The sequence below is a fragment of the Ipomoea triloba genome, chromosome 10 (assembly GCF_003576645.1).
Source record: "Ipomoea triloba cultivar NCNSP0323 chromosome 10, ASM357664v1".
NCBI classification, from domain to species: Eukaryota; Viridiplantae; Streptophyta; class Magnoliopsida; order Solanales; family Convolvulaceae; genus Ipomoea; species Ipomoea triloba.
In genome coordinates, this window is record NC_044925.1 from 209,892 (window position 1) to 222,955 (window position 13,064).

The 13,064-nt window shown below is 34.9% G+C and overlaps 3 protein-coding genes across 5 annotated transcripts; 2 read left to right on the forward strand and 1 right to left on the reverse strand.

The window, feature by feature from the left end:
• Positions 1-1,168: 1,168 nt before the first annotated feature.
• Positions 1,169-4,621, forward strand: LOC116032787 (trafficking protein particle complex subunit 6b). Its single transcript, XM_031275505.1, has 4 exons — positions 1,169-1,413; positions 2,753-2,870; positions 2,947-3,175; positions 4,282-4,621. The coding sequence occupies exons 1-4, from the start codon at positions 1,262-1,264 to the stop codon at positions 4,308-4,310; spliced, it is 528 nt and encodes a 175-aa protein (XP_031131365.1). The 5' UTR covers positions 1,169-1,261; the 3' UTR covers positions 4,311-4,621.
• A 321-nt stretch (positions 4,622-4,942) lies between these two features.
• Positions 4,943-9,455, reverse strand: LOC116032785 (probable N-acetylglucosaminyl-phosphatidylinositol de-N-acetylase). Of its 3 annotated transcripts, none has more exons than XM_031275502.1 (11): positions 9,092-9,455; positions 8,839-8,899; positions 8,428-8,498; positions 7,441-7,505; positions 7,194-7,238; positions 7,038-7,118; positions 6,482-6,549; positions 6,305-6,353; positions 5,994-6,154; positions 5,772-5,876; positions 4,943-5,347 (listed from the first exon to the last, which is right to left on the reverse strand). In XM_031275502.1, exons 1-10 carry the CDS (start codon positions 9,198-9,200, stop codon positions 5,807-5,809), a joined length of 780 nt encoding a protein of 259 aa, XP_031131362.1. In that variant the 5' UTR covers positions 9,201-9,455; the 3' UTR covers positions 4,943-5,347; positions 5,772-5,806. The 3 variants fall into 3 exon arrangements, with proteins under 3 accessions (XP_031131362.1, XP_031131363.1, XP_031131364.1); XM_031275503.1 differs by having other exon boundaries at positions 4,943-5,350; XM_031275504.1 differs by lacking the exons at positions 4,943-5,347; positions 5,772-5,876 and having other exon boundaries at positions 6,032-6,154; positions 6,489-6,549.
• Positions 9,456-9,489: 34 nt separating this feature from the next.
• LOC116032784 (protein CANDIDATE G-PROTEIN COUPLED RECEPTOR 2) lies at positions 9,490-12,900 on the forward strand. Its single transcript, XM_031275501.1, has 6 exons — positions 9,490-9,859; positions 11,393-11,584; positions 11,932-12,085; positions 12,177-12,279; positions 12,478-12,559; positions 12,674-12,900. The coding sequence occupies exons 1-6, from the start codon at positions 9,563-9,565 to the stop codon at positions 12,770-12,772; spliced, it is 927 nt and encodes a 308-aa protein (XP_031131361.1). The 5' UTR covers positions 9,490-9,562; the 3' UTR covers positions 12,773-12,900.
• Positions 12,901-13,064: the final 164 nt, after the last annotated feature.

Here is a 13,064-nt window from a genome sequence, read left to right on the forward strand (position 1 = left end):
ATTTATATTAGAGATTTTCTTATTATCATTATTTATGCAATGAATATATAATAGTATAATAGAGCAAGGTACCATTGCAATAATGTCAAATACATAATAACATTTCGCTTGCAAACATCAATAGGAACGTCTTGTATTTTCTGAATGATGATAGCACAATATAATATTCCACAAGTATGGATTTATTTATGGAGTTAATTTCGTTTATTTGATAATTATATATAGTTGTTACAATTATATCCGTATCCATTTACCTTAGCTGATCGCGGATCCGTTGACTAAGGGATTGGCGCCCAAAACCTTCATTGGCCATGTTGGTAGAATGGGCATACTGGTAAAGTCTTTGTATAACGGTGAATCCTGCCATACATGTATGGATTTATGTTTGATTAGCACATTGGGATGTTGATATTCTTAGATATCTATTCAGGTTTTGATTTTGTTATTTGTTGATGTTTATCACTTCTGAATTATGCATAAATAAGTGATCATGAAACATATTTTAATCCATAGCTCCACTTCTTCAATCTACATACCAGATTTTCTTTCCTATGGTCATGAAGCCTTGCTGCTAATAATGCGTGATGTTAACGAATATCTTTCTAAAAACTTTGAAATGAAGGATAATGGTGAGACTTCATTTGTGATTGGAATAAAAGTATTTCAGGATAGATCACAGGGGATTTTGGTTTTATCCAAAAGGCTTACATTAAGCAACTTTTAAATCATCATAATTAAATAGTGAAAAATTGAATCAAAGTTGCATTTCAATTCTTATTGTTACTGCCCGCCCCGGCTATCACCACTTGTCACTTGACATATATAAGTCTATGGACCATGATAATTGGATATTAATAAATATTTATTTTTAATATGTTGAAAGAACTTTTAAAAAATAAATTATAATACACTAAAAATAAATATTTATGTAATTTGTATTTAGCATGGCTATTTTAAAAATTAATTTAGAACTTATAATCCTGAAGTAACTTTTAAGATTTTTAAAAATTTTAAAATTTATTTTCAATTATTTTTATGAGGGAGTGCGAGTGAAAATGGGAACAAAAAATATATAATTTTTAAATTTTCATATTTAATTTGGGTAATTTGTAAAGAATTGTGAGTGTTTTTTTTTAAAAAAAAAAAGAGGTATAATTTGGGCAAGGGAGGGTGTTCGGGTGGGGATCCAGTAAGTGGAAACGATCAAAGGAGAAAGAATTTCGAATTGAGAATTGAGAAATTGGAAATTGGAAATTGGGAAATGGGGAGGGAGGTATCAGAGAGCTGCGTGGAGAGTCTTCTAACCGAGATTGTTTCTTCCTACTGCAATGGCTTCTATGCTGACAAGCCGGAGCTCGCCGCCCGCCGGATCGAAGCCATCGGCTTTCAAGTTGGCCACCAGCTTTCCGAAAGGTACTCTGCTATCTTCTATCCTTCTCTTCTTCCCAAACTCAATCATCTCTCACCTAATTCCCACTAATTCTTTTTTTCTTGCCTCCTCAAATTAAGATGTCAGAATTTAGGCTCTTTTCAGATTTAATGAAAATTGATCTGTAATTTGTTGAGATGAGAAGTTCCATTATTTATCATTTCTGATAATGCTCTGCTAAAGTAGAGCTTCATTATTGACTGAATTCAAATACTATACTAATTAGCTCTTGCTGCATTGCTACACTGCTCTCTTGCTTTCCTATCTATCATTGATTTTGGTCCTTGTGCATTAACATTTTTTCTTTCTCTTCTGTATGTTATGCCCACCTGATCATGAAGCTTTTATGTTTAGGAGGGTGTAGATGTAAGGATATCCTAGGTTTTTTCTCTTCATTTTGTAATTTGTAAAGTGTCCAAGTTTTTCCTTTTGTCTTGCTGAGTATGTCTGCCATTTATAAGCTAATATGATTTTCTGGGCTTTGTGAAATCAGTTTATTGTGCTCCAGTCATAATCACTTGGAATCCATCTTGAAACTTGTTTTGTTTTATGTTCTACTTTTATTACCTAGTACATTTATGGTATGAACAGCTAAAAATACTCACAGCATTTCTTTAATGCATGTAACTAGGTTGACTCAGGTTCTAGCATTTTCTCTACTTATTATCTCACTTTAGAGACAGACAGATCTAGGCTATCTAGCACTTCCTTTTTGTTTTTTTTTTTATTGTATTTACTGGATTATTTAATTTATAAAAAACTGATTTGTGTTGCTCAAAAGAGGATAGTTGGCTTCAATTGTACGCCCACATTTTTGTAGGACTCATCTTTTACCAAGTATCATATTTTGCATCTTATTATAGGTCATGAAAGAGGTACTTCGTACTTCATGACCTATTGATGATTTTAAGGAGGAAGAAGAAGACACTTCATTGCAGCATAAATAAGCTGAAAAATAGAGAGAGTTAGTCTATGGAATTTGCTTCTTTTTCATCCTTCTAACCTAGTACATCATTATTGTTCTGCTACATTCTTGACACCTAGTACTGTCTACTGTATCGTTATATGTTATTTCAGGGGCCAACTTTTGAACAGATCACTTGGCCTGTCCGTGTTCAATCATTTAAGCATTTAATGACTTCTATTGACCCTCACTGCTCAAAAGCTAGGTTGTCCCATGTCTAGCTGATAATATATTTGGTTGTGATCTCACTTTGGCTGGGAGACCTATAAATTTCTAAAAGTGGTTTGATGCATTATATTGGCTTATCTCCTTAACACTCATGTTTCTCTGAAGACTCGTACTTTTATCTACTTCTGTAGATACACAATGGAACGACCTCGATTCAGTGACCATTTGGAAGCTATCAAGTTCATTTGCAAAGACTTCTGGTCTGAGCTCTTTAAGAAACAGATAGACAACCTAAAGACAAATCACAGAGTGAGTTTGAGAATTCACACTAGCTTGTTTCTTCAGCTATAATGAGCTCATTATGGGTGATCTTTTGTCATGTTAGGGTACCTTTGTGTTGCAAGATAATCGGTTTCGTTGGCTATCTCGGATGCCAATGGATCCATCTCTTGAAACTTCTGGTTCTATTCAAGATCCTTCAGCAATGGCTGAGAACAAAGCTGCACAAGCAATAGGCATGCATCTCTATTTCCCTTGTGGAATCATCAGAGGTGCACTTTCAAATCTGGGAATTCCTTGTGCAGTATCTGCAGATATATCTAACCTGCCTGCATGTAAGTTGTGTCTTTTATTGTTTTGTGGTATTATTTTATGTTTATCCTTCAACGAAGAAACATGCTAATACTATTGTATGGAAGGATATAAATATAAATCTATGTACTAAAGTAGTACAATTTTTAGTTTGCCAAAATTGGGACCTTTGGGCATTACATTAATAATAGTATAATACTTCTAACTTAATTCAGAATTTCAGATAAAATCTATCTATATATTCTTAATTATAGCAGCCTATTGTTTGGATATCTATTTAAATTATTTTCATACCTAAGCAAGACATCTTTCTTAGTTTCAGACTAATTATTTACACAAGTATTAGTAATAGAATTGACTATAAAATATGTTTGAGATTCTCTATAGTGCTCTTCAATATTCACTGAATTGTACATTTAAATAATAAGATGATTGCCTTACTTTTGAAAATTATCTTGAATTTGAGAATTTCCCCAATAAAATGGTTATCTTATATTTAGATATTTGATTTATTACTAATATTTTACGAAGAAGTAAGGACAATCTATGTTTAATACTCTTTATGTTTTTCAAATAAAAATAAATATATTATCACAATATTGACATTCAATTGTTTATATTATTATTAGCTCTGATTAAATTTAAAATAATGGATTCAATATATATATATATATGTCTGTGTGTGTGTGTGTGTGTGTGTGTGTATACACACACCAAACATATATCAATACATTATATGACAGAATTATTAATAAAAAAATGAAATGTATAGCAAGTCTATATAAAAATGATTATATAGTATTAATTTAGTTTCATTTTTTTTTTCTAATAGTTCTAATTTGTTGCTTATTGGGTTGTTGGTCAACATCTCCAGCCAATTTTGTGATCATGTCAATTCATTATTAAAAAAATTGGGGGTCAAGCCGAGCTTTTTTATTTTTATTTTTGGACAAATTTTTTTTTTTTTTTTTTTTTTTTAAAAACCTATCCCCAGTGATTGCAGGCTAGTATAGATTCTTTTTAAGATCTTGATTTCCCCACTTGCAAAATCTTGATGAATTGATAAAACCCTAGAGGTCAAAGCTTATTTCTGAATTGTGATGCAGTCTTATGTGTTTATAATTTACAGGTTCGTTTGTGGTACGTATTAAGGCTTGACAAGCTGTTGCAATAATTAAGGGTTGGGCTTTAGATCACCCTCCAGATCTGGTCAGCCATCACATATGAACCGAACCATCTTCTTCTTACATTCTCTTCTCTCTTTTCCTTTACCTTTGTTTTGGGTTACAACTTACTGAAACTGGTGTTCAAATTTGTGCATGAATCAGCATACATTACACTTCTGCTCAAGTCTAGAGTTTCAACTGAACTATTGTAATAGCCATAAGTCACTATATGTAGAGTTTTGTTCTGAACATTTTCCCCATACAATTGAGACATTTTAACATCCAATGTTCCTTTTTGGTGTCTGTTCTTTACCCATAAACTAGATTATTATAAGGATGAAAGGTCAATGTTGAATTTATATGTTGAGGTAATCAAGACCAAATTTGTTTCCTCACTATTTGCTACGAGGCTCAACTCAGCTCAGCTCAGGCTAGGTTCTCGGACCCGGCTTTCGGTTGGACTCCACAATCCTCGCACTGCAGCAGGGGGTTCAATTTGTTTTGCTTTTACATAAACAAGCAGCATACATAATAAGAATGAATGATATCTAAATGCATGTTTATTTTCGTTCTAATTACAATTATACTATATGTTACATTGAAATTATATTTTTGTAACAGTAATAATGCTAAGATTACTTCATTACATAGTACATACATCAGTGGATATTTATAATCTAAAAGTAGTCATCCTAATAGAATATGACAAACATGTAATACAAATATTATGACAGCATTTTTTTTTTTTTAAATTTAGGTGGTGGGGTAAAACTCAAGGGTAAGTGTAGCTCACATGATTTGTACTACCTACCACCTCCCATATTTATAAATGTCGTAAGATCCATTCAAAATTACAATTAAAATTGTTATATAGTTCCCAGCATCTATCTCTTCAGGCGGAGCTTTCAATGCCTGCAGCAAACACAGATAGATAATGAACAACAGATTACTGCAAATGCCCCCCTTCACACTCATCAGCAGCAGCATTAGCAGCCTGTATGTTCCAATACTTCCACTGCTTCAAACGCCCTGCTAAACATGAGGAGCAACTTTAGCCCGAATTTCAACCTTACTGGAGAACCCACCGCCCCTAATGCAGTGTTTTGATCCCATTGTTCAGCTTTCACACCCCTCCCAGGAGGCAGAGAAAGTAGTGGACGAATGGAGTCAAAGAGTATCCCTTTCAACCTATCTAACTTGATGATGATACAAGGGATTCTTTTTTGTTTTTGTTTTTCCTGTGATGGTGTTTTTGAAGATCCCAAACATTTGAGTGTACTGAATTCTGTTGTTCAGAACAATTCATTTTGTGTTTTGCACAAATTAAGGTAGCAAAAATGTTGAATCTCTTCAGTGCGATCTTTCCATCTTCATGAATGTAGTAGAGAATGCAAGAAATGGTACGCAATAATATCGCATGATACACCAGAGAAGTCAGTCTTAAGAAACATACCTCTGCAATATAAGGAATACGTTTCTGGGCATCGCTTAGTTGTTGATCTTCTTTAGAGAGTTCACAAAGGTATAGCTGGAGAAGGATACAAAAAGCTTACGAAACCTGCAAGAGAGAACACTATCCTTTTCATTTTTCTTTAGGAAGAAGAAGTGTTTCTGGAGGATAGTACAACATCTGCACATTGACACCAATTGTAGTAAAGACTAAAGGCTTACGTACCAAACCCATTGGCTCCGGTGTTGGGCCATTGCAGCATAGCTTTTGCGAGGTCGTTCATTTATAAAGAAATGCACTTGTCTGTTTGGATGGAGCTTTGCATATAAGATAGACAACCAGATATCGACTGGTCCAATGTATTTGCGCAATATATTAGTGCTGACCTGAAAATCGTAATACAGAATCAGTAACGTATAGCAATGAGAAGTGCAAAATAATAGGACCATCATTGCACCTCATGATATGAATTGCCAATCAAATTCATCAGACATGAAAACAACAACAATTAGTGATTGAAGAAGTAGAGGACTTACAAGCTCCCATGCTTCAACATTTTTGTGTGAAGTATCCTGCAACAGTTTTCTGGCATATACAAAGCCAGAAAAGAAAAGAACTTGTGCAGTTAGAATAAAACTTGCCATGGTACTATAAGCAGTAACAAGAATGTCTTAAAGGAACATTCCTTGATTTAACAACTTAGATCAACTCACCGCACACCTCGATGCACATCACAATGATTACAATGGCCAGAAACACCATAATTGTCGAAACTAATGACCTGTAAAAGAAAAAAGAAAAGAAAAGAAAAGAATTATTAAGACCAATCAAAAGAAAACTATACAAAATAACTACTCCATAAATAAAAAGAGGAAATGCATGAAAACAGTGAGATAAAAATGTCATTGGAGATGATGCAAATATGCAATACTTTAAAAATAAATAAATAAAACTGTAGCAGCACTTCAAATAGTAATGATAGTTGCCATCAAGTTTTAAGGCAAGAATCAAAGTCAACAACAGAATTGCCAGCCATGGTATAAGTTTTACCCGTCAAGACCAGATTTGCCAGCCATGGTATAAGATATACCCAAGTAATTCTTTTCGATATGTATTAAGCCCATCTTCAATTTTCCATTTGTGAACATTACAAATATAAAATAAAAAACTACATTTTGCAGATAGAAAACCGCCTGATATGTAATTAACCACCAATTTTGTGTTTGTATCTCTAAAGGCCAATGCCAAGCGGGCTTGGAAATTACTTACCACATCAATAGAATGGCCGTCTACTTCCTCCTTCACAATTCCAGCCAACAAATCACTGTTCCAAATTTTTCCAAAACCATCCTAGACATAACAGTACAATTCTGAGGATGATTCAGAGAAGATGCTAAGAAGTTGCAGATTTTTTCTGAAACAAACCTGCAAATCTGGATGATCCAAGATATTTACTTGCTGTGGAGAAACCTGAGTTAATTCAGAACAGATCAATAAACCATGCAAAGAATCATAGATTTCTGATATAATAACCAGAACTTGATTATAGTAATAATAATAACAACAACAACAATAATAATAATAATAATAATAATAATACCTAAGATTCAATTGGTGGAATTAAATAAAGGCTCAATGCACAAGCAAGAATGCTTATCAGATTTCATATTACCTTAAGGGTTGCAGCAGCCAGGTAGAGCTCTTGTTTTCTAGTATCCCCCATGCCATCTGCATTACCTACGCGCAGACATTAAATTTTATTATTTTTCAAAATGATCAGTTGCAACAAATCCAATTCAACACTTTTTTTTTTCATTTTCTCCTGGAGTCAAATTCTCATTAGTACAAGTCAATTGAATGGCCTTCTAACCTCAGATAATTAGACAATTAGCCTCTTTAACTTCTATTATAAGAGGGTGAATACCTTTTGTGAGAAATAGGAGGAATATGCGATGATTTCTTCAAAGTCTAAAAGAAAAATGAACATTATTCCTTTGTTTTATCAAATTGAACATAACTACTTAATTCCAAAACATACTGCACCACAAGTAGGAGCATATGGAAGAAGTCACAAGGATTCAAGGAATAGTATTCTGAATTCAAACTGCTTTAATTCATATATCTTATGTGCTAAAGAAGCATGCAATTCACGAAAACCAAATTGCTATCCAGTAATTAACAAAATAAATAAGATAACACACACATCAGTTTCATGTAAACCCTTTTGGAAGGAAAATAAAACATACAACTGGCATTTTTATATAAGGTAAATGATTAAGAACCTAATTGATGTGCATAATGGCACGAATAACTAGGAACATCTAGTTGCACATCAAATGCTAAGACTATTTTCAGATTTATATAGAGCTGCGATATTTCTTGTAATAAGCATGTGAAGAGCTGAAGTTGAAAGCATTCTAAAACTGGCAAAAAATACTAAGAATTGAAAATAAAAACCACCTATAAGATGTCAATGGTAATATATTTGAATCCCAGTAAACTGTAAAAGCAATAACACTTGTGTAACTTTAACCAAATCACCATATAAACATGCCAGGTGAAAAAAAATATTGTTGAATCCCCAATTGCAAGCTGTCTGTTTAGTTCTTTTAACAATAGTATAGATAACAAAGATTATGAACTTTTGACAGTATCTTACCAGTTGACATGCATAATATGTGTACGTTGTGCCCCTTTGAAGTTAGGTAATTGATGGTTGGAGCAAAGAACCTGCAAAGTTACAGATTATAACTAAAATTTATTGGGTCACATTATATAATTGAAAAAGAGAGATTATGTCCATTAACTTAGTAAAAAAGTCACTTGCCCAACTGACCAAAAACAAAAAAGCTGTAACTTCAGATAAGTCAGAATGTAATGGCCATTTCTGGCCACTCAAAAAGTGGAATGTAGCCAGCATTTGGGATATTCTATACTCAATACATTTTTTTTATGTTCTCAGGTGGGATAAGTGTTTATCTAACGAGATGATCTCAGGTAAGAAAAGTATTTATCTCACTTAAAACTCTGAAGGAAGGAGCATAGCATCATCTCAAGATATCAACCTTACATAGATTCATCATCAGGATGGGCAATAACCAACAAAACATTTCTCTTCAGTGAACCTCTACCTGAATAATTAACAGAAATCCAAAAACAAAAAAAGGATCATAATGGATCTCTTATAAATTCACACACACAAGTTTCCAAAAGAATACATCATACCATATGAATATACACATAAACGGAGATGAGGGAACTTTTGAAATGTTGCACTACGGAATCAAAATCAAGGTTAAGCTTTAGAAGAGCTGCCTTCTTACCATCATCTAAAAATGTAGCCTTGGAGCCAGACAGAGATTCGTGGAGAACTTTGCAAAGAGAAGCCACCCATATTACAGTCAATGAAACAACAATCAGCAACCACTCCATTTGTATTCTCTACAATAATCAAAGATAGATGAAAATGACGAGATAATCAGGTCCTTTGTTAAGCACAGTGATCGAAGAGTATGTTGTGAACTGGAGAGAGCTTAAACGCGGATCGGAAATGGCGTTGACCGTTGGGAATGCCGGAAGCGGTAACTCCGGTATGCCCAAAGCTATCAGTTAAACGCACAGCGCAAATGAATGAAAGATGGATAGGGGCAAAAGTGACATTTTTTACAAAACGGTGAGGTTAAAATCGGAAATATCCCAGTCAGTCAACTCTTTGTTTTCTCTCGAATCCGGGAATTCTCAATACCGACGACGTCATCCTCTTTCTCTCTCTCTCGCTCGCCAATCCAACAGCCATGAGACTGCTGGAAGCAATTGAGGCGGCGCTTCCGCCGTCTTCCTCCACCCCTGATCCTGCCGCCGCCGACACCGGCAGCGGAGGAAAGTGGTTTCACGGATGGCTAATGGATTGCCACGGGCTGTGGCATAACCTGCTGCTCATACTGCCCTCAGCTCTCTTCCTCATATACTTGGCTTCTCAAGCGAAGAAGAATTATCCGAAGATTTTGAATGGACGATCGCATATCATAACCGCACTGTACGGATTTCTCTGGCTCGTTAGCATCCTTAATCTAGCCTGGTGCTCACTTCAGGTTCTCTCTCTCTCTCTTTTTGGTACCTAATCTTCTGTTATATTGTAGGTTGGGGTTTGGTAAATCATAAATGTAGTACGTGGTGATAGTCATCTGTATTGTTGAGGAAAAGGAGTCTCCTGCCATTATTATTTGCTAGACCAAAACAATCAGTTTTCTCTGTTTCATTAAAGAAGAAAATGATAGAGAGTCATAGAGGGAACTAGTGGTTTTGAGCTACATACAATGGAGATTAATAGAGGAAACATCAAGGAAGCCAATAACAGAATAGGAGGCAAGTGTAACCATGGAAGAACTCAATCCATACCCATCCAAATTTCAATTAAACTTACTTTCAACAGCGTGTGTTTCTCTAGAAGGATTCTTGCTTGATGTTCAAGCTCAATTCACCAGACTTTTGCAACCGTGCCACTTATCAGACTTCCAAACAAGTTTCCTCCCTTAGTTCACTTCAATCTAAAAAGAAAGAAGCCATTGCTTGTCATTATTTCTTCTTGTACCAAACAATCCAAATCTTATCTGTTGCAAAAGGCCAGTGCTATTAGTAGAAGAATTTACTTTGCTGTCTAGTGTTTGCACAACTCACAACACTGAGGAGAAAGAATCTTAGTGGGTTTGTTGTTGCTGTCGGCTGCTAGTATCAACTGTCAAGTTGGACCAAAGACCAAGAAAAAGCTTTTATTTTAGCCTGATAAAACTATAAAAGAGGCCCATTGGGAAACACTAAAAACTTGACTGATGAGAGTGTGCATGCAATAAAGTATAGAAGTGAAAGTGACTGGTGCAATTTAAATCCTAAGGAAGATGTGAAGATAAATGTCAGAAACAATTGAAAATATTTTAATAGTCTGATTAGTTGGTTTGATCATCCTGGACAATAAAATAGTGCCATAGAATAACTTATTATTAACTTGAAGTGAAGTGTTAGTACTTGTATTAAAAAAAAAAAAACAATTTAACAGATATAGGATATAGTCATGGTACTTATTGAGTGACTCATGACAAACTATTCATCCTGTCTTTTGTCGCATATAAGAATTGGTGTACCGACAAGGTTTTGCTCTTATAAATTTCATGGCCATGCAATTCTTCTGTGATTCGCAGAAGAGAATTATCCATGATGAGCCCAAAAAGGTCTATTAATTCGTTGCCCTCGTTTATTTCTTCTGCATCTGTTTTATGGCCTTTGATTATGTCTTCTTTTAAAGTTAGCCATTGGGTTAGAACTATTTTCTTCACATACCAGACCTCAAAGAGATTTTCTTTGAATTCTTATTGAAAATGGCATGCAACCATGGTCCGTGGATAGCAAAGCATCATTTCTTCTGATTTCCATTGTGGCACATTGGCGGTTGAACATTTAGTCAAACCATTTGCACTTTTTTTTTCCTGCTTAACTGTTAGAATTTGCTTTCACTTGAATACACATGTACTACAAGTAAGCTTGTTTATGCATGCACACACGTGCCCCCCCACCCAATACACACACACTGACACACATATATTAACGCTTGAAATACATGGTTTGATCAGGTATGGGAGTGCAGTGGTGGAAAACAGTTAGCTTGGAATATATTGTCCTTGCTTACTACATCTGGGATGATGTTTCTTGAAGTAAGCTTGATTGCCTTTTTACTTCAAGGCAATTATTCAAGTGGGCAAGAAGCTCTAACTCGGACTTTTCTCATCTCGGGTCTCGTTGTTGGTCTGGATATGTTTCTTAAGGTACCAAATAGTGTCAAACTGTATTTACCCATTCTTACTTTCATGTTTCCATTACCATGATAAGCTATTGCTTCCATCAAATTTATCTCTGAATGTCTGACATAATTCTCGCTTGCCTTGAGAAGTTACCATTAGTTGAGTGAGAAATATCATAGAACTTTCTATCTATAGCAAAGTATCATCGATTCAGGGAATTGTTCTAATCCACTGTTGATTACAGTTATCTTTTGAACTATTTCTATGTTTCTCAAATTCTTCAACTTGTTGTTATCTACTTTAAAACATGTATTTGTTGGCTTTGGCTTCATTTTGCCGTGTCTGACTGCATGATGGTTCATTCCTTGTAGGCAATTTACATATTTGGATTTGGCATTCAGCTCTTTGTTCTTGAGAACAATGGCTCACAGTGGGGCTTGTGGGTTCTTCACAAGTTACTGCTTACTGCAGCTTATGGGTTAATTTTTTTTATGTATCGCAGTAGATGGAGAGAGAGGCTACCAGGTGAGCTTTAGCTAGGAAATTTCTTGTCTGTTGTCTTGTACCATTTCTCTAATGCTGCAACTGAAGCTATTATTACAATTGTGTTTTGCAGCAAGACCTGCATTCTACAACTACATAAGCATCATGCTTGGCTTAAATGTGGCTACTTTATTCGCTTGTGCACTTGCAGCAAATGGTGCTGGATTTGGGCTCTGGTATGTTTCCTTGTGTAACTTCCCATAAGTTTTGTAGCATGTCAAATTTGCAACAATCCATTTATGCCCCCAGTCTCAGTTATTTTGTTGGGCAAAAAGTTTTACGAAATCCACTTCCTCTGTCAGTAGTCAATAAAGTGGTTTGTCAACATCTTACACCTAGTTCATGGTTGCTGCTTCTATTCATACGTTGTCCAGGTTGTATAACATCATGGTCATTTTCTACCACGCCTTCTACCTCCCTCTTCTATATGTGACCTTCCTGGCAGACTTTTTCCAGGTGAAAATCATTTATTATTTATTCTCTACATCTAAACCCCTCAATATTACTGCCCAAGTTTCTTTCCAGTACTTGGCTAGTGCCCATAAGTGCCTTTTTTTGTTGTGCCTGCAGGAAGAACATATGAATTTGGAGAATGCATATTACTCAGAGATGAAGGATGCCGGCTTCTTTGATATTGATTGGGAGGATAACATGGCAACTACTCCCTAATGAGGTGATTTCAACTTTCAAGTTTGTAAATGTGTAAATATTTTTGTTTGGAGAATAAAAGATTCTAATTGTATTGTCATTTTTCAAGGATGTTTTCCATTAATCAACTTGTGAAATTCTTAGTGTTACATGGGGGGTTGGTGCCATTGCAAGGTGTACAGCTACATTTTCACAAAACATTAAAAACTCCTCATGTCCATTCATGGAAGCATTTGTTATGTTCCACGAGAAAGAACCCTTGTAGGAGTTTGAGTAGTTTAAGGAAATGGTGTAGCATTCATGTTTTAGCATA

Bases quoted from the DNA above. Each gene is read 5' to 3' on its own strand.
- LOC116032787 (XM_031275505.1), top strand. From the start codon at position 1,262: ATGGGGAGGGAGGTATCAGAGAGCTGCGTGGAGAGTCTTCTAACCGAG. The intron at 2,871-2,946 runs GTGAGTTTGAGA...TTGTCATGTTAG, and splicing joins ACCTAAAGACAAATCACAGA to GGTACCTTTGTGTTGCAAGA. The intron at 3,176-4,281 runs GTAAGTTGTGTC...TATAATTTACAG, and splicing joins TATATCTAACCTGCCTGCAT to GTTCGTTTGTGGTACGTATT.
- LOC116032785 (XM_031275502.1), bottom strand. From the start codon at position 9,200: ATGGAGTGGTTGCTGATTGTTGTTTCATTGACTGTAATATGGGTGGCT. The intron at 6,354-6,481 runs GTGAGTTGATCT...TGTATATGCCAG, and splicing joins GATGTGCATCGAGGTGTGCG to AAAACTGTTGCAGGATACTT. The intron at 5,877-5,993 runs GTACGTAAGCCT...TCTCTCTTGCAG, and splicing joins CACCGGAGCCAATGGGTTTG to GTTTCGTAAGCTTTTTGTAT.
- LOC116032784 (XM_031275501.1), top strand. From the start codon at position 9,563: ATGAGACTGCTGGAAGCAATTGAGGCGGCGCTTCCGCCGTCTTCCTCC. The intron at 9,860-11,392 runs GTTCTCTCTCTC...TGGTTTGATCAG, and splicing joins TAGCCTGGTGCTCACTTCAG to GTATGGGAGTGCAGTGGTGG. The intron at 12,280-12,477 runs GTATGTTTCCTT...TACGTTGTCCAG, and splicing joins GGTGCTGGATTTGGGCTCTG to GTTGTATAACATCATGGTCA.